Source organism: Sclerotinia sclerotiorum, genomic scaffold, assembly GCF_000146945.2.
Source record: "Sclerotinia sclerotiorum 1980 UF-70 scaffold_18 genomic scaffold, whole genome shotgun sequence".
Classification (NCBI taxonomy): Eukaryota; Fungi; Ascomycota; class Leotiomycetes; order Helotiales; family Sclerotiniaceae; genus Sclerotinia; species Sclerotinia sclerotiorum.
In genome coordinates this window covers 484,287-507,104 of record NW_001820818.1, presented here as the reverse complement: position 1 = coordinate 507,104, position 22,818 = coordinate 484,287, and the positions used below count along the sequence as shown (strand labels likewise).

The following is a 22,818-nucleotide window of genomic DNA, read 5'->3' as shown; positions in this document are numbered from 1 at the left end:
TTGCCTTTTTTGAGTTTGTATGTATATTCCCGTTTGTTTTTCTGCCGTTCCCCTTTGTCATAGTACTACATACCACAAGTAATCTCCAAAGCATGAATATACAAGGGACTTATTGTATGATACAGGTCGCTGAAAAGTAATAAATAAAGAGTAGTGACTGAATACCTTACCCTATTGCAGATAGAATTATTGAGCCTACGATCCCTTGATCAATTCATCGAAACCATCCCTGTTTCCCTAGCTACATGATGTTAAGATCGTCGTAACTATGGCCATGACTGAAAGGAGTCCCAAATAACATTTCCATTCACATCTTGTACAGTATTTCCATTTATATCCACCCAATACCACGTCTTCGCTACTCTTCCGAATACTCGACGATAACCATTCGGATGAGTCGGTTCTTTTGTATGTGTTTGCTGGTTCTCCCAATATGGTCGGCCCGACCAAAAGCGAAATTTCCGATCCCAACCACCAAGTGAAAGATGTATATTCTTCGACCATTCTCCTGTCATACGAATCCAGCCTCGCCACACTAGCCGATAAAGCGCATATCGGGCTGTACATTGCTCCGCCATCTGGGGTGTTCGTGCCAAAATGCAACAATCAACAGTGCAGTCTGCTGATTTGATATCTTCGGCATTTTTGGCTCTGAATTGAACAATCAATAGATGCTTTCCATCATATACAAACACCTGTGGACATTTATACAAATGTGCATACCTTATTTTGTTAGCAGTGTTACTTTCTTTTCTTAAAAGAAGTGAAGCTTACCCTCTAATCTCTCTTCCCAATCGTTTTGTTATATCCTTCTTCTCTGCCGCACCCGTCCACTCGTTGACAATGATAACATCGTATTGCTTCATCTCTCCTATCACCTGGCATCTTTCATTTTCTGCAACCCCTCCCACTTGCCATGAGTAAAGATGATCCACGGTTTTATCTGTATGTGTTGGACCCGGAGGGCCTGACAACGATCTCTGCAGAAATTGGCCATTCTTCTGCCAAGCAAGAGAAACCGGAAGAGCAAAATTTTGATAAAAATCCCGGTCAACATCACCTTCCGATTGAATATCTATACGGTCGAGATAATTCAAACGATAAGCTGATCTATCAAGACGATCGATATCACTAGCATCAGTAGTGTATATGCTGTTGCTGTTTGGTGTGTATTGGTCCAAGGCCAGAAAAGAATGGACTCCATCCAAAGTTGGCACGTAGATATTTGGATTGGTGATTGGAAGATAATTATCAGTCCATGATTTTCTACTCAGAGAAGGGCCAGACCCAAGGCGAGCATAGGAAGCTGGAGGAGGGCTTTCCAGAAGGAGATCACCAATTCTCATTGTGTTAGACATTGTGGGGAATAATGAGGACATGTGAGTGGATATACATATAAGTTGATAAAGGGAATTCAAATCAGGTGAATGGTGATAAGACAGAGTAGAGGTTGATTATTGAAGTAGATCTATAGGTAGTTGGATAGACCAGCTAGTTTTATACTTTTGTTTGATCTCGCTCCTACACCTTTACATTATGGACAAAATGGATGATACCGAAACCTTTACCACTTCGTATATCTCAAATAAACAGCATCCTAACATCGCACTACATCATGCCCTTCTATTTTACCCGTATTATACCCTAACAGTCCTTCTCACTACCCCTCGCATCAAGATATGGTCCAGTCTGCAAGCAAGTCATAATTTACCCTTGTCCTGGGCAAGGCCAAGTAGGGACATCAAGCAAAGTTGATGTCACCTTCATTCTGCTGCTCACTGTATCACTGCGTCATTACCGGATAGTATATGGTAGCACAGATGAGAATCTTCTAGGATTGATAAACTGGCTGAATATAATCTGGCGTGGGATTTGGTACTCATGAAGTTGTCGATCACAATCGTCTTTCTTTGGTTCTAATCGTGCTTTGTGTGGCTTGACGGCAGAAGTGGCTGAGATTTTAATGTGCCGTATGTTGAGGTCAGGTGTGGGTTTTCAGGCCCCGATTGTTTTTTGTCTGTAGGCAGTAACAGATGAATCAGAATTCCATTACAGAAAAGATGTAAATTTGCAAAGTGTATACCCAACATAAGATCTTCTCACGCACTATCGGGCTGCTGAGCAGATCTTACCCAAAGTCCTAGCCACCCTGGAGTCTGATATACCTAAGAACTCAGGCTTAGACGTGAGTCCTTTGGTCCTTCCACGAGCATTTTGATAGCTGGGTCGATAACAGACTTTTTTCACTTTCATCATCACATTTTAATCAACTGGTCAAATTGCAAACTTTGAAAAGAATATTGGATAATAGTAAGCAACAAACCAGAGATACACATAGCGACTATTGATGCCTAAATACCTATCTCATTGGGCAACATTGTAATAATCTATGCGATATAATAAGGCTGTCTCGCATCACCACGAAAACTGCGAAAACTACAACATTCAGAGCTTTCGATAAATCCCCTTCGGTCATAGAGTCCATCAGGTAAGATATCTTGCCATTCTGCGATGTTATCCGATATATAGCCTAATAGTTTCATTATAGAATTCCTGTTCGACCTTTCCGTTCATTCGCATACAACATCCTGCTTTTCACCTACGATATCTTCTTATCTACAAAATCATTTTATCTGCGACGTCTTCTATTCGCAATATTATTCTCCTATATAACCATCACTCAATCGATTACCTTGCACTTCTACAACAAGTTATCGCATATACTACGTACCTTTGGGTAATTCTCTTTATCGTTATATTTAAAGGATTTTATTTAACATATTTATAGTTTCGACGAGTATTCATTTACATCATGTCTGCGTCTGAAGAACAAAAGGATTTTCCAGCCTGGTTCATCGAAGCAAGCGACCATGATAGGAAGATTGAGTTCAAGGGCAAATTGATTTTGATCTATAATGAAACAACAAAGCACACACCTGTGGATAAGCTCGATGTCAATGATAGAGAAGATTTTATCATTCCGAAGGGCTATACATGTGAACTTCATGGTAGTGGTACTGGATCTTTTGCTAGATTATCTGATACGATTTGAGGAAATAATTACAAGCCCACTTCCATCGGCTGCATTCCAAACATATGTATCAATTTGATTCCCGAACCCCGATCAACCATGATAGAGAATGTGATATCGTTATCATTTGTACTAGATGTGAATGCATAAACACAAGCACAACGAAGTCCCAACGCCGACTTGTATTTCTTAGTGCGAATTATAGCTTGATAAAAGGAGACTCCTAAGAGAGGTAGGTTTTCCATTGGCATATTCGAATATTGTTGAACAGGTCCTCGAAGAGATTGAAATTGTGGTTGACATTGCAAATCAAACATTTGAAGCATTTCGTGCCCAGCCTGGCGATCAACAGTAATGGAGAATGTAACATCTTGCTCCCAATCTCGAGGGAACATTGCCACAATATCTTGTCGATTATCATTCGAATTTAACCCATATCTAGCCATCGTAAAACTGCGAAATGGTTCCTCAAGATTGCGGCCCAACTTCTCTTTCGTGGCATAACTATATACAAACTCGATTTCTAAAACGATTGTTGTCAGCATTAACTCTAAGATATGGATGTATTTATACTTGCCTCTTTGTTCCTTCCTAGTTTCAATGGGAGTGTTGAGGGTATGTCTCCCTACATCTCCTACCTGAGATACCGCACTGGTGTTTGTATTCGCTGGAGTTGAGTTCCCAATCGCTCTTCCTTGATCATATATAATTCCATTTGTCGGCTGGAAAAGAGATGAATCAATGCGCCTTTGTTTGCTAGGCGGGTCGCACGCTTCGGCCTGTGGCTCTAAACCTCTCTTCTCCCCTCTGCTGCTTCTAAATTCAGCATGTTCACCAGCGGTGGGATCCTGTTCATAACCCCTAAGCCCCGCTCCACTGCTAATTGCAATTGATGAACTTCCGACTGGCGACAACTGCTGGCTCTGTGTGGGCTCTGCTGGATTCAACAATGCATTTATCGAATTGCAGTTGGTGCCAAAAGTACTCGATCCGGTTTCCGTGCTGCCATCTCCATGATTGGAGGTAGCTCCTTCTGTGGTTTCCGAGATTCTTACTGATGCTTCGGCCATGAGGTCGTCATTGTGATTAATAATTGATTCTTGTGGCCTGTATTCAGTTACAGTCCATTCAACCCTCAACATTTCCTCTATTCTAGCTGCGACTTCATTGGCTTGTATCTTTTCGGCTTCTTTGCAGATCCCTCGATCCTTCAAGCACTTCATCATTTTATCGAACTCTGTCCCGTTGGAGGGGAGAAGCTCCTCCCATCTACCTATTTTAGCAGAGTCTAGTTGAAAAGAATCCACGACTTACACTGATACCGAGATATCATCTGGTAAAAGCAATAGCGAACCAATTCCATCCAATTCATCTGCAATTGCTAGATATCTTTTCCCTGCCCTCGTCCAACGATCGATGTTATCTTGAACATCTAGCTTCTGATTCTCAGTTAAGCCGGAGTTCAGGACGAGTGCTAGAAATTCAGCTCGTGTGTTGCCGCGAAGGGATTTGGAATTGAAGGCCGCCTTTAGCTTGTGAAGTTTGATGCAGAGAAATCTGTGCAGTATACGATGGATAATAATTCCTTTCTCGAGTCCGAGAAGTAAACAATAGGTGCTAGATACAGGATGGCTTGGCAAGCAATGACCCTGAATCGCAATGGTGTGCCGAATTATTGTTGATGGATCAGCTTTCCAAAGCTGAAATTCCTCTCTGATGGATGGGTGAAGTGTGATAGTAGTGTTTGATCGTGATTTTGAAAATCTGTCCACCCTTTTTGATCGAGTTTGTGTAAGCTTGGACCTATACTTATATGGGACCTGTTTCCAGATTGTTATAAGCGTTTCCAGTGTCTGGATTTCTTTTTAGCAATGCAACTTGGAAAATTGGTCGATGTTAGGCTCACTTTAGGATCCTCAAATATAAGGAAAGGGTTGCTTGCGCTGTTGACAGTGTGCAACTGAGCTTCTAGCTCACGACTCGCTCCAAGGCCCATTGTCAATGTTGAAGATAAAATGAAGTGTTAAAAGGGGTGGATAGACGAAAGGAGAAGGTTAAAGGAAAAGATAGTGGAAATGCTTACTAGTCTCATTTATCGTTGAAATGCTTACTAGTCTCAATTATCGTTGAAATATGTGACTGTCACCAAGCTCAGTCAAAATTTAGTTTAGTGTCTTTTCAAGCGAGTATATATGCGTCATGGCGCAAACTTCTGTGCCGATACTAAGACTTTTTATTAAAATTCGATCCTCTTTTAGCCACCTGCTCTAGCGTCTTTCTGCAGGTTGTGCCATCGCCTTTAAAAATCGCTAGGTTGATAAGGGTATAATTTAGTTTAAAGAAACTAATCCCTTATCAGGTGGATACGATACTAATACCCCTGGTGCAGGTTAATATTGCACCTCTTGCTCGAACCGCTGGATTGCCCTACATCTTCATTATTATGCAGATGTAGCTGCTTTTAATGCCGACCCTGGGAAAATTTCTAGGATGCAATCAGTGAATGGGACATCCTGACTATCCTTTATTATGAGGACATATTCAATGATCTACTGTGAAGTCTCAAAAAACGACGAATGATTTTTTTCAATACGTTAAAGACTCTATTGTGATGTATATGAAGAAGCTTGTGCAACGAGGCAACCAGTTTCTGCTTCTCTCATCTCATGTTACTATAATTTAATCCGCCTCACTTCATCCTTCACCACATTCACCACACTCTCCTCATATCTCTCATTACTCTGTCTTGACTACAGCTGCTTCCCTACTATCCCAATACACACATGATGTATCATCCTACCCCCACACTAGAATCATCTAGGGCCTCATATCTACCCACCTCACATGAACTCCCTATCTTCCCAATCCCAATGCCTCCTGCGCCATCTGTGGGAAAGGATAGCTACACACGTTCCAATACCAGTAGAAGCTGTGATGGTACTATTACGATTAGTAATGTCAATGAGAGAGTGACTGTATGTAATTGAAAGCCCCTCTTATCTATACAAAAATAACTGATCCAATCCTCAGTATGGGTTTAGCATTTTGTTGGAAACATCACCTGGTTACTTCAGAATATCAGGGGGTTGTCAAGTTACTGTGGTTGTTTTGGAAAGCCTGGAAACTACTTTAGCTGGAACTATACTTCTTATCGAATATGATAGTCACTATCGAAGAATATTTACTTGGTTATGGCATTGTTGGTTGCGCAAGTCTATGTCTAGCATATTTCAAATCGAGGCCGAAGCCCCAGATCTATTTCAGTTCCGATCGGGAAAAGTATTTTTGATGAGTGGAGGTTCTCCTGCAATGCGAGTTCATGAGTCTGTTTTGGAAAGGAAATGGTCAGGAAGGTTGTATATTGGAAGGTGGAGACAATATCGCTGGGTATTAATCAAGTATCTCTGGGAGGATATTCGAAAGGGATTTGATAGTTTAATCAATTGCTGGACAGGGCATTGATACCAAAAATACGTTTTTGGTGATAGAAGCTTCAGGATGTATAGTACAGGTTTATTAGCTTCAATTAATATATTGATACTTCAGCATTATACAGATTCCAATAATCGCATCGTGTATCCAGTACTTCAAATACTGTTATGAAAGAATTCACCCATCATATACAAATATTAATTGTTCCCTATCATATTTGGTTTTCTCTCTTTAACTTCAATCGATTTTAATATTTATCCAATCTTCATCTCAATCAAACTGTGAGTATCGTAATAAGATATGTGAAGATTGGATGGGTGAAATTTTTCAGAAAATGTAAATTCAAAATAGTAATCGATACTTTCCACAAAATAAATATTCTTGTATAGCATTGTGGATTTACATCTTAAATATACAGGGATCTGAATAGTGTATGCCCAAAGATGCCTTAAGATGTAATTCGATCTATTCAATTTCGATATATACATCAAATAGCATCTCCCTTCTAATATCTACTTCATTCTTCAATACACTGTCAATTTCATACATCAATATTTTAAAATGACTACCAACTCTAGCACACGTCGCCCAAAACAAACTAGAGGCCCAGTAAAGCACTTCTATATCGATTTAGGAACTGGAAGTCTTCGCATGGCCTATAGTATCGAAGGCGGCGAAGATTGCAGAGAAATCGGAAACTATCCTGGAGCGCAAGCAGGTACCCCATCTCTTGTTTCTCAAGCGCCAACAAACATTATATACGAACCCAATGGCGGTGAACCGGCCAAACCCGTGGCATTTGGTTACGTTAAACCAAACCGTCGTCAAAAACTTGTATCTGGAGTGAAGATTGCTCTTCTACCAGATCCCGAAAGCTATGGTTATGCCTATGCTGCTCTAGTTGGAGCAGCGAATGACCTCAACCTGAGATCTGTACAACAGATCCCAGAAGACTTCTTGAGGTTCGCCATCGAGCATGCGATCAAGGAATGCGGTGGACAGCAGCCTACAAAAGGCTGGGTATTCTCAGTGCCTCAGTATTACAAGATTGAGGAAGTGCAGAACTTTCGAGCATTGATTCAAAGAGCAGGTTGTCTTGACAATATATATATCCATGGTGAAAGCGATTGTGTTGCTTATGCAAATCTGCCAACAATCAAGGATATCATCAGCGGTGCTAAAGAGAGTGTCTTTAAGAAAAAGCAGAACTATACCATCGCAGTTGGGATTTTTGATCTTGGAGCTGGTACAACTGTGAGTGATCTGGTTCAAGTAGAAGTGGATTGACTAACCTTTGAGAAAATAGGATATAACCACCTCCGAGATCTGTTTCAAATATGATGGAGGACCACCTGCGATCAACGAATTGAGTGCCCCTTTAGGTATATTATAAGAACCAAAACCATATATTTAATGCTGATGATGATACTATAGGCTTTGCGATTGGAGGGGATTCATTTGATGAACGATTCATTAATCTCTTGCGTGCCAAACTCGAAATCAATATGACTCCAGATAAAGAGCAGGCCTTCTTTAACCCGTTTGTGAATCATTTCCATCTACAATCAAAGCCACAATGGACAACAGATTTTGAGGATGAAGTATATCCATTCAGTGTACCGTATGGCAAAGATCAATTTGTATTAACAAAGTGAGTTTATCGTCAGCTTTCTTTAATGTGATCTTCAGCTGCTAACTCAATAACAAGGGAGGATATGACTTGTATTATGGAACCACCGATTGATGAAACTTGCCGACGCATCGGCGAGCATCTTGCTCAAATAATTAGACCTTTGGACCTTGTCGTAATCTCGGGAGGGAATTCCGAGGTGCCTGGTATGGTAAATACCTTGTGCGCTATGCTTAAAGGAAAGAATATCATCGACGATGATCAAAAAGTAATTCATTTGGTGGGACAGTCATTGTAAGTACCAATTCAACGCAAGGGGAATTTCGGATTGAAAGAAGCTAATCTGGAAACACTTGTAGGAACGCGGTAGTTCACGGTCTGCATTACTGGATCAATCATCCTCAACTAGTCAGAGGTCGATATGCTCGCATGACTCTGACTCGAGTGATCAAACATCATCGTACAGAGCTTAACCGCCATATCAAAGTGCCTGCTGAGGATGCAAAATTACCCAAATTGTATAATTGTGCTGAAAGGATCATGACTGAGGTAATCATATCTATGGAAGATTGAGTAGGATTATTGATTAATGACTTTCTAGGGAATCCTTGTTCCAGATGGCATTCAGACTGTTGATATCTACTTTGATATTGATATAAATGCCAAAAATTTGGACCTACTTCCTATCGATATATGCATTCCAAATAAAGATGCCGAAACTTACACTTCTAAAACCTGTCTCTGGAATTTTGCATCCGAGTGTAGGACTATAGGTGCTCTTCATCTAGAATCAACAATAACGAATATCGATATTGGTGCACTTAAAAAAGTTGCTGGAAAAAGGTTGCGTCGACTCTGGCTTCGTTTAAGTATCGAAGTTGATATTGATATCAACGTTGTAGTATCCTGGAGACCCAACGGACTCAAGCTTAAAGAAGACACGGAGTTCTGTTCAACCAAATTAACTTTGGAAAGTGTGAATCTATCTGGCCAAAGATTAGTGGATGAGTTTCGCGCTCCAATACAGCAACGAGAGAGCTTTAATTCAAATATTACCAACGATACCTTGACGAATTATCTCCAGACGTTAAAGGCTACCGATGGAATAAAGACTCCCTCAAAGAATCTATCTTCGACAAGTATTCCTTTTCAATCAAGTAAGTAAAATTCTTAGATAGGGGTTTCAATAAAAATCATTAACATCGATAGATTCTTTTCTTCCTGAACGTGGTGATGCTCATTTTGCTGCTTGGCCACGTGACAGTTCAGGTAATTACGAATCAATTACACGAGCGGCTCCATATTGTCCCGAGAATCTCAATCCTGCGATGACATATCTCAATAGCGAGAGATTTACACAAATGTACCATCCAAATCGCAAAAGAACTTTCTCTGAAGCAGAAATAGGATATGGGTATCCAATACCATCACAATCATATACTACTCCTTACCAAAATCCTTACAATAATTCATTAGCAGTAAATCCTTCGTTTCATTTACCTTCGACCTCGTATCAGGATATACTGCCATCATCTACAGCCACAACACTTGCATCGTCATCTTCGAGCAATCCTCAATATCATGGTCACCAAATATCATCATATCCACCCCAATCATCATACCCACCCCAATCATCATACCCACCCCAATCATCATACCCACCCCAATCATCATACCCACCCCAATCATCTGATATTTACGATAAAAGTGCAGTGGTTAAACCACAGGATCTTTCATTTAACCACCATCCTACTAACTGAGTTTCAATACTAAGACGAGAAAATGGAAAACGGGTTTTTTGGAAGTTGTGACCAAAAGGGTGTTTATAGACCAGCAATTGTATTTAACCTAGAATCTACTGGTGAAGAGCACCTGTAGATGGGGATAGCTACTCTATGTATAAACGAATGAATGGCCTAGCCGTAATGGCTAGGCAAAAAGAAGTCATATTTATCCCTTCAATGATCTTACATTATCGATAACTATTGGTACATAGTACTTGTTCGGATCTGATCTTTAGACTACCTAAATCGTATACTAATCCTGAGTAATCGTATTATGTGTGAACATGATTAATGTATTTGAAGTTTCTGCAACTAGGAGTGAAGGAACAATTTTGACATGGGGGCATGAATACTGTGCCATGATCGCGGAGCGTAAACAATGTACAGCAAAGAGAGCTCTCATCGGCCATTATACCAGCATTTCGTATACTAGCGTAAGTGTCGAAACAATACTTAGACTGCGAATAGTCTAAGGAGAGACACTTATTATCCGTATCCCGATCAATCAAACTGCCTTTAACAACGAAGTAGAGAGACTTTTTACGTATATGAGAGGATTCAGGGTGCGCGCTAACTGAAACTGATATGCTGAACCAAAAGAGCAATTCGGGTTTTCGTCTGTACCAAGTTGTATATTCATTCGGAGTTGGTGATGGTCTGCACCGATAAAGTGAGCTGAACCATTACTTGTCCACCTGATAACGACTGGTAAATCTGTAATGCAGTTCTTCGGAAGAAAATCCGACGACGCAGGTTTGGATATCCAATTCTGCGAAGAAAGAGGGTTAGCTTTTATAGAGAGGGAAATAGGGGGAGAGGATAGAGAAAAAAGAGAATAGAGGAAATATACCGCTGTTTTTGATAGGACCGACGAGTCTTTGGAGGGGCACATTGGATCATCCATAGCGGCCTATTGTTATACGGTATTCAAGATAGAAAGTCTGGAAAAACAATTGTTAGCGCTATTCTGATAGATAATAAGATAATACTGATAGAAGCAGAATAAAAAGTCTTGGAATACTATCCTCAATAATCAAGAAACCAAACTCGATGTAAAGAGAAAATACTAGGTCTCCTTACTACAGGTGACATTTGACCCGCCTACAAGAGGTGATACCTAGTCCGCCTAGTAGGAGACCTAGAATCCGCCTACAGGTGACATTTGATCCGCCTACAAGAGGTGATACCTAGTCCGCCTAGTAGGAGACCTAGAATCCGCCTACAGGTGACATTTGACCCGCCTACAAGAGGTGATACCTAGTCCGCCTAGTAGGAGACCTAGAATCCGCCTACAGGTGACATTTGATCCGCCTACAAGAGGTGATACCTAGTCCGCCTAGTAGGAGACCTAGAATCCGCCTACAGGTGACATTTGATCCGCCTACAAGAGGTGATACCTAGTCCGCCTAGTAGGAGACCTAGAATCCGCCTACAGGTGACATTTGATCCGCCTACAAGAGGTGATACCTAGTCCGCCTAGTAGGAGACCTAGAATCCGCCTACAGGTGACATTTGATCCGCCTACAAGAGGTGATACCTAGTCCGCCTAGTAGGAGACCTAGAATCCGCCTACAGGTGACATTTGATCCGCCTACAAGAGGTGATACCTAGTCCGCCTAGTAGAGGAGACTCAAGATCTATCTAGCACAAGTGCTGAAGAACGTAACTACCGCCAGAGTTGTTGTACTTGTATAGTCGTAATAGATGTTGTGCGATAAAGATAGATATTGAGATAGTGATGGAAAGACTATGTTCGTATAGTCGTAATAGATATTTTGCGATAGAGATGGATAATATCGAGATGGCGATAGGAATTAGAAGGATATCGAGATGGCGATAGAAATAGAAGGATATCCGGGATGGCGATAGAAATAGAAGGATATCGAGATGGTGATAGAAATAGAAGGATATCGAGATGGCGATAGAAATGGAGATAGGGCAATGCGATAGGAAGACTGTATTTGACGTGGTATGAAAAGAAAGTTTGCAGTGCCTCCCCTTCACGGGACCCAAAAACAAGCGACTGAAGACTAGGTTAAATATGGTATAGTTCCATAGTTTACGTGATTGATGCCTAGAAGAAATAGCTAGTATATGCGGCTATTAGACACTAATAACTTTTTGGCTGTAGACTGTGGAAATTGAGGCAATATTCCTATTAAAGGAAGGCCGGACAACCCTTATTGACAACTCTGATTGGCCTAGCAAAAATGATAGTAACGTGACTTTCGCACATCTGATTCGGCCAGGTCCCCAGGCCAGGATAAGATGTACACGTTTATAGGTAGCGACAGCGAGTTACCCTCTAAGCAGAGTAGAGAGCCTAAAGCGACCTGCGACAGACAGCTCGTCACTAGAGATTGCAGAGTATAGAACACCCAACGTGAGGTTGAATCAAGTACAGATCAAAAGAATGACCGTGTATATTTGTCTTATGACTCATTTTTCATGTTGAATATATTACAGCCTAATTAACGCCGACCGACCCCACCGAGCCACGTGATAGTCTATGCAAGCGCGTGGTAGCCCGTTATGCTTTAAGGTAAGGCTATCGCGAGAAACATTGTGATAAATGAAGCTGCAAGCGTCGAGATTGCTTAGATTCTTTTGCTCTCTTAGGCAGGCAAATTTTATTAGCGAACGAACAATAGCGCCACGTATATTCTCGAGCCTCTCCAAACCTCAGGGATCTTTCTACTTGTCGCGGACACCCTGAACTCGTTATGTCTACAACGGGAACTGTTGATTATTCTGTTGCACAGATTGTGCAAGCAGACCACGAAATCCAGGGTCATATTGAAAGCCTAATACCGTATATCAATATTAATTCTATTCCAGCGGGAAAGGGTTGGTCGAAGATGGAATATGAATATGACGATTCAAAGATACTGGATAAAATCAGGGAGGAATTCAAGAAGTAGTTTAATCGATCTCAAGAGGTAATTATGGAAGATCTCTTCAGAAATAGTTATTCGCTGACTACTTCATATATTGCAGATTACTGATATCGTTGATACACTCGTTTCATCTCCTAAGCCTTCCAAGAAACAATACTTCCTAGCCCGGACCGTACAATTAGTGGTATTTCAGAGCGGATGGTCATATCTGGGGAATGATTGTATTGTGTTGATCCCAGCAGTTATGTCCGGTACTATTGAGGCAACTCTAGAAGAACGAACAAGTCATCGTCAAACGACCTTCACATTCGCTCAATCTTCCGAGGTCATAATCGCTGGTGGCTGCTCAATGTTGATTCCGGAAAATAGTAAGGTGGTGTGTGTCTTCCTCGGTATAGGGATAGGGAAAGAATAAACAATAAATTCAATCGGAAAGGCGAGTTGTTATAGAGGTTATATTATATTGTGTTTTCTGTCCATTTTGTTGAATGTACGATCTTCTCTTCAGAGCTTTTGAGGCCTCTGCCTTGATTGATTAACTTTGTGTTACGTCGTCGATCTTCTAGTCACGTGTAAGTGGTAGAAGGGCGTTGGGGTTGTGTATTGAAGCAGTCAAGCAGGGGATTGAACCTTAACCCGAAGGATGAGGATACTACGATGGACGATTCTCCTGAAGATATAACAGCCGATCAACCGCGGAAGAGGGCCGCTGTCGGAGATGGGATATCCGCAGGCTCAGCGTCTCGAGAGGCTTCTGGTTCGCCGCCCCCACAACGATCCAAAGCTCAAGCACCCCAGTCTCCTATGGATGCGGACTCTCGGCGGCAAATCCCTACTTCTCAAAGACCGAAGGGCCATTTGTGGACTCCGGATCAGGACTCACCATCCACAAGATCATCGTTTGATCCGTCCAACATCGCATCTATTCAAGAAAACAAAACACGGGCGCAGGCGATGAAACCAAGCACACGTAGATTATTTAAATCTTCCCCCCAGCTTGTACCACGATCAGCCCCTCATGCAAGTCAGTATAACCACTACAATAGCCAATCAGCTGCCCCACCTGCTGTGCTGCATACGAGAAGTACTTCGAATCATGAATCCAAATCTCAAGGTGAAGAGTATACTATCATCCTTCAGCCGGAGACCAGACCCATTTCGCAAGAGCAGCTCGTAGCTGAAGTAAAGGGCATCTATGCTGGACTCGTTATAATTGAAGCGAAGTGTATAGAAATGGATAATAAGCAAGCTGGCTTGACGCAAGGGGATTCCTCTCCCCCGCAGGAGTTCAACAATGAGCAATGGCAAGCATTGATTGCTCTACATCGTACTTTACTTCATGAGCACCACGATTTCTTTTTGGCGTCCCAGGGTAAAATACCAAACTTCAAAGTTGGTACTGCCCCTGGTCTCAACGGTGTCCCACCCGGCCACCAACAATAACACCAATCGGCTTAATCTAGGACTGACTACTCGGTCAGTACGTATAGGCAACCAGCTTTAGGCCTAAGGCATAACAATGTGCTAAATTACGTTACCATACACTAACACTTAAAACAACTGTTACCCTATATAAGAAAAAACCAAACCACTACAAAACATTGATTTCCAGCTTCTGCAATGTCTGTATCGGTCGCGCAAGTCCAGTACCTAGAGAGAGTTGAGCTGAGCGGATCCAAGATCGATTTTATTCTGTCAAAGCTAGGAGAATGGCTTCCGAAGGCAAAATTTGACCTCGATCCAAAAGTAGACAAATGTATAGATACAGCGCTGGATCAACAGTGTCTACCCCTCTTTATCGAGTTGGATAAACTTAACAAGGCTAGAAGGATCTCTTTCACAACAATCCCTGATAATTTCTCACAGAGTGTCTTCTCCTCTGCCGCTGAATCTCTACTTCGGAGCTCAGTATCGTCGCTGCTTTCAATATCGGTGGTTTCTTGCCTAGGTCTGCTGATGGTGTCGGGTTTTCGGCGTTTTCCTCTTTTATGAGCATTCTCTTCCGTGATATTAGCATAGTCAGATTGCTTCCGAGGCCGTTTCGAGCCACTTAGAGTAGTAACTTTTGCTGCCGCTATACCATCGTCTACGCCATCGTCAACGGCTTTGGTTTCAGAGTTCATGTACTTTAACAGCACAGCGTGTAGCGGTAGTGACATCGATAAAATGTTTGTCCCGAAATATACTGGATGATAAAAGGACACAAACTTATTTGAACAGCAGCCCAGTGGCCCTCAAGCTGTACGACGAGATGTATATAAGTTGCACGTGCCTTTGACAATGTGGGAGAATCGCCAGATATGCCGTCACTATCTCTTATTCTCTTAATGAACAATAATGAACAGTGGATGTGCAAAGCTTCTGGAAATCCAATTCATCCATGATGGTTCAATATCGTGGAATTGTGACAAGGAGAAAAGTAGTAAAGAGAGGCAAGGTAAGATACCAGATTTCAAAGTTAGTAATGAATCTGGTTGTCTGTTCTGGAGGAGCAGGTCACTACCAACTTTCAAGCAGGGGTTACTACCAACTTTCAAAAGATGGTAGCATGAGTCACAACCAGCGCCACTTGTGCATATTCCCGTACATAATGCATATTCAATATTTCTCTCGCCTCAGGCGCTAAATCATTGCTTTCAAAAGTCCTGCGCATTCGGTTTCAAATCGTTCTATACCTCATATTTGGCTATATGCAGGGTTCTAGCAGTGGGAATCTGGGACCGTATGTAAGGGTGTGGGGAAGTATCTTTGCATTTGCACGAGGGTACAGGGAAAACCATATCTATGGAAAACCTACGCCGAGATAGAAACATGAACTAAGAACTATTCGTATAACGAATCCGGTATACATATTCATCTGTTCTTGCCAGTATAGCCTTGATAACACCAATACCAAATTGTCTGACCAAAATCCCAGCAGAAGTTGACGCAAGTCGCGAGGTATCCACTCAGTCCCAAAAGGTCTTTCTGATCGTCATACCCCTCATCAATGGATCTTTTCCAAGCACAATCGTCAGCGTTTACATGAAACCCATATATATCTTTCATCAACTAGCTATATTTCTCCTTCGATAATGTAGACTCTCTCAACTATTTGTAAAGATCGAAATAATACATTATAATAGTTGTAGCGATTTTCACAGGTATATGACGAGGATCCCATGCTGGGTTTACTGCCGGGTCATGGTGAAAAGCTGAAACCAATGAACACTGGTTATAATGAAGGGAAGGAGAGAGAGAGAATAGAATGCCGGCTATGTAAAAGGTTCCTCTATCACCTTAAGGCTAGGAGGCGTATTGGTGTAAAATAATTTGCTGTTCAGAAGAGTACACAAAGGCATACATCATTTTTCATTGATGATGTTGAAGCTAGAGTATATCGCGATATTCAGCTGCTCGAGCCACCTCATCATAGGTAATATAAGGCTGATTTATTGTGGTTCGAAGGGATGATATAGCAAGCCAAAGTTAAATAATGCTAATCACAAGTTCCTTCAAGTCCGTTTTAATTAATTGCCTGAATATATATATATATACTCGTCATTTTCTCCTGTTTTATTATATACTTATAAATAAACTTAATCGTCTTTATTTACATTAACTTGAACTTGGGGCTAAATACCAAAAAATCTTATCCTAATACCAGTTACTCACTTCCTCCCATTCTCCCGTCACCCTCTGGTCATGAGCACCCCAAGCCAGAAATTTATTCTTCAATTCAATCAATCCTACCCTCGTATTTTCCGCCAACGCCATCTCTTGCCTATTCTCAAGCAGCTTTTCAATATCTTCTACCGAAGAATCCAAGAATACATTCTCATCGCTGAGGTGTTTGCGGGATGAGGTTTTTCGTCTTGTACATCGACCAGTCGGTAATACATTATCTTGGCTTTCAGACGCTGTTATAGGTAAGTAAGAAATTACAAAGTGCAACTAAAAAAGACTTACTGGAAATTGAAGATGCTTCAGAATGTTTACGCTTCTTATTTAATGATATAGTCGAACTTTCTATTATATATTAGATTAGCAAGATTAAGTTAAAATTCGAAGACTTACTGGAGGATGACGGGCTTTGATCATTCTGTACCTTCCGAGTAGTCACTGATGGGGCTAATTCCTCGTCACTCGACTCTGTTAAATCAATGACAACAGGGTCTAATGGATGCTGTACATGTATAGTCGACTCCTTTGTTTTTACCTCGGAAGGTTTGGATGCGATAGCCTCATCGTCAACCACTTCTGATATTTCCGAATCCTTCGAAAGAGGCTCTGACTCGCAAGCAGTTCCGTCCATTGTCTCTACCTCGGAAGGTTTGGATACGATAGCTTCATCGTCGACTAATTCTGATGTTTCTGGATCCTTCGAAAAGTACTTGTCAAAGTCAAAGTTCTCGAAGGCCTCTTTGTCAGATTGCTGGGAGTTGGCTACGTTGTTGTTGTTGTTGTCCTTGGGCTCCAAGCGTTGATCTATTGAAGTCATGACGGTGGGAGAAGTTGAAGTCATGATGATAACTTGGTGATTTGAAATGGAAAATGTTTTGATTGAAGAGAAAGATGAATGAACAATCTCAGAACTGGATACAAGTCACCTTTTATACCCGTTCTCTCTCAAGTATCGCCGATTATCGGGGTTTCATACCGTGATCTCCTTAATCTTTGTTGAGGCAGTGTGCAGCATAATCTTCTCAATAGACTACTATCTAGAATGATGATAGGATGGCGAAAAGTGGTCCAGGGTCTCTAGTTTGAATGTAAACAGGGGAAATATGTATATTGATGCGCCTCTTGCATAGAGCATGAAGAGAATGCCAGCTGGGCAGATTTATCTTGTCATAAATGCCTGTCCAGTTCTATTTTGCACTCTTTAACCTTGTTCGGAGAGTCGCTGTGTCAGTCTGTCGTTGGCTATGTTTTCGGGAGACGCGGATGAAATCGCCTTTGTTGCATATATTCAAGCATGTTCTTTCAGCACAATGTTCCATGCTTCGTATTCGTTATCGACGACACGCAGGACCCTTTCCTATCGTCGAGTCATTTTGAAGATGTGTGCCTCCCGTGTTATGCACCTCTTAAAACCCTCATCATTTAATTCAACACCAGTACTTACCTCTCGTATTATGCACCTCTTAAATCTCTTCCTACACTTGCTTCCCTTCTTATGCGAACCCATACCCATTGATCAATCACGGTCCAGTAATGTCAATAGTGGTGGGCTATGGGGAATTGAAGCCTCAATGTATATTCGTATTGATTGCCTGAAGAGCTAGAACTACGAAGATTGGGAACTATATAATCCCTCTTGCCGAGACACTGGCGTCGGCGCCGGTGGTTCGTTGTCCCGGCAAGTAATGAATGAGTACTCTACTGAGGAAAGGATAGATTAGAGGTGGGGTATCTGGTTGCACCCTGACTTTTTCTAAACCATTTTCTTAGGGGTGGCGCGGTTAACAAGTAATATTTGATTGAACGAATCGTTGAGTGGATAATCTTGCTCCAAACTTTTGACAAGGGGTTGATCGATCAGTTCAATATTATAGAACAAGAATGGATTAAGCGGCGATCCCTGTAATATCTTATTGTGTGTAGATCGTTGTGGACTCATGTAGTTATCGATCTGGATGCTACTTGATCTTTCCTCCAAAAGCTTTCGACGAAGTTAACCAGTTGTTTCGGGAGTCCCTTGGTCTTGAGGGTATGGATGGTGCGTGGGTGTGATGCGTTGTCGTGTCAAGACCTCTGGAGACTAGTAATATGGCCTGGGAAGGATTTTCACAAACTTTCTTTCATGTACTTATTAGAAATTGAATTATCACAGCAACAACAATCATAATGATGAATAATTATTGACTTCATTACTACCAAGAAACAAACCCATGTTATATACCAAATGAAAGAATTCCAAATATTTGAAGGTTGAGCCTCAATCATGCAATCCGTGAATAATGTTGAATGATTCCAGATGAACAAGATCCTCCAAGGTCCTCCAAGTTCTTATGATATCTTGAACCTTCAAGTTGATTCCTACTCAGCCATAACTACTTTTAAAACCGAACACTAACTTGCACGCATGAGACTCCAATTCATATTGTGTTCAAATATACTCAGCCATCGTACGTAGGGCCCACAATCTCCACGGATATCCAAAAATATCTTCCCATCCTGTCCTATCCATATTCCTATTAGGCGTCCCTTCACACAGGTATTATGGATGCCACCAGTGGTTTGTTGTATAATTGTAGTCTCTCGCGAAAAGAAGGTTAATATCCATAGGAAGAGAGATTCTGGCGAAGCGACACTATCTTCGAATATGCTGTATTGTCTGTGAAAGCTTTAGACAAGGCTTTATTGATTGATTAATTGACAAAGTTAATGTCTAGATCAAGTCTAAGATTACTCAAGAAAGCCTTCGTGAAGCCTTAGTAGATGATCTAATGGGAAATCTAGTTTATTAAACTATAATGATATACAAATTTAGGATATAACGCTAGATTTAATCTCCAAGAATTAAATAGGAGAGAAGGAAAAAAGTTTGAAAGAGTAGCCCCTCTCCTAGGCTCATAATGAAATGCCTTCTTCACACCAAAGCAGGAATCATTGAAACCCTCAAGTTTACCAAATCAATAAGAATAACGTCTAAATCGTAACACCTCATGAGAATATAGAAATAAGAAAATGAAATGAGTATAAAAGAGAAAGAGGGGGATCAGAGAAGAAGCGTTAGACTTCTGACATAACATACAAACCAGGGCAACAAGTGACATGAAAAGAAAGCTATACTGTATTTGGGTCTCTCGGATAGCCATGGTCACCCGAAGCATTCAAATAAGAAAATCCACGCGAAAATGGATTACCCACTATGTATATATATCACAGGGTTTATTTTAGCAGTAGTACAAGTAATATGAAAAGAAAGCTATACTGTATTTGGGTCTCTGGGATGGCCATGGTCACCCGAAGTACCCAAATAAGAAAATCCGCGTAAAAATGAATTACCCTGTTCCTTTCGGCTATATTAGTAATGTCTCAAGAGAGGGAAAAGAGGGGGGTAGAAAAGCAACAACGAATATCAATATCCGAATTTTACTCAAATGGAATTAAATTCTGTATAGTTATCACACTAGAACTATTGACACAATACCTGCAGACTCAAACAATTGGATACTAACTATGAATACGAGATTAACTCGGAGCTTTGGTGCATATAGGAGAAGATTTTGAACGGTTGACCGAAGTTCGAAAATCACCGCAGTCAAACTCGGACTTTGAATCCGATTCGTGTTCGCAGGGAAAATTATCACCCCATGCTCAAGATCCATACAATTACCAAGTAATCATACCCCTGGTGCAGTCTGTATCATGGCGGCGAAAGTCAGTGACCCTGGTATAATTAATTACTCGTGCCGACAGAAAGTACAGACCACCCACTTATTAATTATGAACCATTATTCTCCAGCTTGGAGCTTGCAGGATACTGAAAGGAGATAGTCCTACAGTTTGTGGTCGCACCAGTAAAGCCTCCTCATTCACTTCTTGTTCTGGTACTTTCTCATCATATTCATCGAAATAAACACCAGCCATGAATTACTTTCTAATATGACTTTTTCTCAAGAACTACCGAAAGGTGTGGAAAACTTTTTGTTAAATGTATCGGTGGAAAATCTTCTTAGGGCTCAAGATCTCATTCCCTTACTTTCTCCCTTGGAGAGCGAGAAACACGAAACATCAGTAGAATACGATTTGAATCGCTGGCTCGAGAATGACGCGAAGTATAATGTAGTCGATGACAGCTATCGTAATGGATTCGGCGAACGGTTAGCAGATTATTACCTATGCGACAGCAAAGAGATTAAGATGGGCATCCTAAGTCGATCTGAATACGATGCTTTTACACTACCTCTAGACCTCGAATGGGATTTTTCAAGTTCTTCGGTTTCTTTCTTGGAATACCTTGTTTCGTTCTTCAAGGAAAAGGTGGTCAAATCATAATTGTGCGCGGTGTTGTACAATCGCTGGAACAAAAACATGAGAAAATGCTGAGAGAAGTCCATCGACGTCAATCAACTTTAAGAAGCAAGCAGGCATATAAAAAACGACATGAATACCTGAGAGTATTGCTAGAGGATTCCGATGATGCTCAATCATGCCTACTATTGTCCTTGAGGTCACTCGTCAGACGATTGGGATTGTATGTAGCATTCAGGATTGAAACAAATTTAACGAGCTAATCATTTGTTGTAGCGCACGAGAACGTTTGATCCTCACAAGGCCACGGCGAGAAATTCACCTTCCCGCAGATGTTTGGTCCAATATTCTCGAGAACTTTGCGCCGAATCTACAGACCATCAACTTTAATAATGGGAAATTGAACCTTATGCTTAAGAGATGGATGATATCGAAAGTCCTGTTTCAAAAGGCAGTCTCACTTTACTACAGAGAGGCCATCTTCTCGTTCACCCCACACGCATTTATGAACTGTACTACCGTCAAAATCATGAAGAAAATCACCATAGATATATCGTTACATCAATGGCAAAGACGTACGATCGGCACAGAATCCACCTGCGATCTACCGAAGACAACAAAACCAATTGAAGCTTATACTTTGCAAAAGCGATTGAAGGAATGTACTGCATTGGTGGAACTCCGGTTTATAATTCCACGCTGTACAAAAATTAAAGATCGTGCTGCTGGGGACTGTGTTTCTTTATCCAAAGCTGATCTCCGCGATCTTCAAAGATGGAAAGGGTCATGCGATTGTTACAGCTCCAGAGAAAGGTCAAACTTACGCTCCTCGGCCACTTTGATACCAGTTGAGATTTTTTAGATAGATAGATAGATGACAGGTTGTTAGGATCGATTGGACAATCGGTGCTATGATATATATACAGGGAGGTTCTTCGTTGGCCTCAGATGGATGTAGAAAGAACGCCTTCATATTCTTTCTCTTCAAAATGAAATGATTTAGAGAATTAATCCATCTGAGCCGCGTCCATCATTAAGGAAGCCACGTTTTCGCATCGTGCGATGGGCATTTTGGGGGGGAAGAACAGTTGAAGACCGAAAATCATTTTCTCTGCGATGTCGATTGATTGTTGAAGTACTATTTATTAGTCAATACTATAGCAAAAGGGTATATACCTATAAATCAATAATTTACCTAATGGTTTTTCCTTTTTATGTATGGTATTACAAGTTGCGAGGTGTGAACTATATTTCGATTGATATACTCCAAGTCTCTGAACCTTGTTTGAACAATATCCCAAGTATTTCAAAATCTCCGAGTAGATTGAAAATACTATTTCGTCCGAGGATTGTCGCTGCTCATATGTTATGCCCTTTTCCACCCCATGAAATATTATTGATATATTGGGATTCTGTAGATTATTATGGAACGTCCATCTGTGATTAGATTAGCACTCAAATCATCAAAGGATACATATAATTCGCCTTATTTACTTTCGCAAATCTCTTGGATTAAAGAAGATGAACATTCCAAACCAGAAATTATAAAATCTGAAACTTCTGCGCAATGCTTTGATCTGAGATAGTGTAAAACCAGTAGACTCGGCGATCCGTTCGTAGGCAGCTGTCGCTCGGCCATATCTACGGGAAGTTCTAATCTCGCTTATAATGATCTATTGCATCATCATACTTATCAACTACTCGATGACAATAATTGCAGCAGAGGTCATCCATTCCTGATGTTGTTGTTTGCATAATTCATAATAAGTCCGAAATAAGCGACAGAAAAGATCAAATGAGGACAAATCTCGAGGTATATCCCTTAGAGTATATTGGACTGTTTGTACAATGACATCTTGATTTTCAATCCATTGATTGTACTGATAGTTATGATCAACTGATAGCATTGTTTCAATGAGTTTAGCGCGATCAGAAGGTATTGTGCGTCGTCATAATGTAGAGAGTCATCCATCTTTCACCTAGTACACCTTATCGAAGCTGATTGAAGTTGTGTTATTGCTTTTGCTAAGCGCCTAGCGTAGATTACTATTTCTGGGGTTTAAGAGGTGCATGAAATCAATT

General features: G+C 41.1%; 12 protein-coding genes across 12 annotated transcripts; 6 read left to right on the top strand and 6 right to left on the bottom strand.

Annotated features, from left to right (window-relative positions):
• Nucleotides 1-770: 770 nt before the first annotated feature.
• SS1G_11524 (hypothetical protein) lies at nucleotides 771-1,358 on the bottom strand (the record flags this gene model as incomplete). Its single annotated transcript, XM_001587481.1, has 1 exon — nucleotides 771-1,358. One exon carries the CDS (start codon nucleotides 1,356-1,358, stop codon nucleotides 771-773), a length of 588 nt encoding a protein of 195 aa, XP_001587531.1.
• Nucleotides 1,359-2,812: 1,454 nt separating this feature from the next.
• SS1G_11523 (predicted protein) lies at nucleotides 2,813-3,052 on the top strand (the record flags this gene model as incomplete). The annotated part of the gene is made up of 1 exon (XM_001587480.1): nucleotides 2,813-3,052. The coding sequence occupies one exon, from the start codon at nucleotides 2,813-2,815 to the stop codon at nucleotides 3,050-3,052; it is 240 nt and encodes a 79-aa protein (XP_001587530.1).
• Nucleotides 3,053-3,458: 406 nt separating this feature from the next.
• SS1G_11522 (predicted protein) lies at nucleotides 3,459-4,257 on the bottom strand (the record flags this gene model as incomplete). The annotated part of the gene is made up of 2 exons (XM_001587479.1): nucleotides 3,459-3,554; nucleotides 3,670-4,257. The coding sequence occupies 2 exons, from the start codon at nucleotides 4,255-4,257 to the stop codon at nucleotides 3,459-3,461; spliced, it is 684 nt and encodes a 227-aa protein (XP_001587529.1).
• Nucleotides 4,258-5,901: 1,644 nt separating this feature from the next.
• Nucleotides 5,902-6,192, top strand: SS1G_11521 (predicted protein; the record flags this gene model as incomplete). The annotated part of the gene is made up of 2 exons (XM_001587478.1): nucleotides 5,902-6,006; nucleotides 6,073-6,192. The coding sequence occupies 2 exons, from the start codon at nucleotides 5,902-5,904 to the stop codon at nucleotides 6,190-6,192; spliced, it is 225 nt and encodes a 74-aa protein (XP_001587528.1).
• An 832-nt stretch (nucleotides 6,193-7,024) lies between these two features.
• Nucleotides 7,025-9,258, top strand: SS1G_11520 (predicted protein; the record flags this gene model as incomplete). The annotated part of the gene is made up of 6 exons (XM_001587477.1): nucleotides 7,025-7,717; nucleotides 7,770-7,845; nucleotides 7,898-8,114; nucleotides 8,172-8,387; nucleotides 8,453-8,642; nucleotides 8,695-9,258. The coding sequence occupies 6 exons, from the start codon at nucleotides 7,025-7,027 to the stop codon at nucleotides 9,256-9,258; spliced, it is 1,956 nt and encodes a 651-aa protein (XP_001587527.1).
• Nucleotides 9,259-9,626: 368 nt separating this feature from the next.
• Nucleotides 9,627-9,782, bottom strand: SS1G_11519 (predicted protein; the record flags this gene model as incomplete). The annotated part of the gene is made up of 1 exon (XM_001587476.1): nucleotides 9,627-9,782. One exon carries the CDS (start codon nucleotides 9,780-9,782, stop codon nucleotides 9,627-9,629), a length of 156 nt encoding a protein of 51 aa, XP_001587526.1.
• A 600-nt stretch (nucleotides 9,783-10,382) lies between these two features.
• On the bottom strand, nucleotides 10,383-10,781 carry SS1G_11518 (hypothetical protein; the record flags this gene model as incomplete). The annotated part of the gene is made up of 2 exons (XM_001587475.1): nucleotides 10,383-10,646; nucleotides 10,728-10,781. 2 exons carry the CDS (start codon nucleotides 10,779-10,781, stop codon nucleotides 10,383-10,385), a joined length of 318 nt encoding a protein of 105 aa, XP_001587525.1.
• Nucleotides 10,782-13,018: 2,237 nt separating this feature from the next.
• Nucleotides 13,019-14,217, top strand: SS1G_11517 (hypothetical protein; the record flags this gene model as incomplete). Its single annotated transcript, XM_001587474.1, has 2 exons — nucleotides 13,019-13,150; nucleotides 13,417-14,217. The coding sequence occupies 2 exons, from the start codon at nucleotides 13,019-13,021 to the stop codon at nucleotides 14,215-14,217; spliced, it is 933 nt and encodes a 310-aa protein (XP_001587524.1).
• A 332-nt stretch (nucleotides 14,218-14,549) lies between these two features.
• On the bottom strand, nucleotides 14,550-14,933 carry SS1G_11516 (predicted protein; the record flags this gene model as incomplete). The annotated part of the gene is made up of 1 exon (XM_001587473.1): nucleotides 14,550-14,933. The coding sequence occupies one exon, from the start codon at nucleotides 14,931-14,933 to the stop codon at nucleotides 14,550-14,552; it is 384 nt and encodes a 127-aa protein (XP_001587523.1).
• Nucleotides 14,934-15,111: 178 nt separating this feature from the next.
• SS1G_11515 (predicted protein) lies at nucleotides 15,112-16,085 on the top strand (the record flags this gene model as incomplete). The annotated part of the gene is made up of 3 exons (XM_001587472.1): nucleotides 15,112-15,211; nucleotides 15,394-15,500; nucleotides 15,918-16,085. 3 exons carry the CDS (start codon nucleotides 15,112-15,114, stop codon nucleotides 16,083-16,085), a joined length of 375 nt encoding a protein of 124 aa, XP_001587522.1.
• Nucleotides 16,086-16,410: 325 nt separating this feature from the next.
• SS1G_11514 (predicted protein) lies at nucleotides 16,411-17,278 on the bottom strand (the record flags this gene model as incomplete). Its single annotated transcript, XM_001587471.1, has 3 exons — nucleotides 16,411-16,673; nucleotides 16,723-16,782; nucleotides 16,831-17,278. The coding sequence occupies 3 exons, from the start codon at nucleotides 17,276-17,278 to the stop codon at nucleotides 16,411-16,413; spliced, it is 771 nt and encodes a 256-aa protein (XP_001587521.1).
• A 3,089-nt stretch (nucleotides 17,279-20,367) lies between these two features.
• On the top strand, nucleotides 20,368-21,598 carry SS1G_11513 (predicted protein; the record flags this gene model as incomplete). Its single annotated transcript, XM_001587470.1, has 3 exons — nucleotides 20,368-20,585; nucleotides 20,675-20,959; nucleotides 21,013-21,598. 3 exons carry the CDS (start codon nucleotides 20,368-20,370, stop codon nucleotides 21,596-21,598), a joined length of 1,089 nt encoding a protein of 362 aa, XP_001587520.1.
• Nucleotides 21,599-22,818: the final 1,220 nt, after the last annotated feature.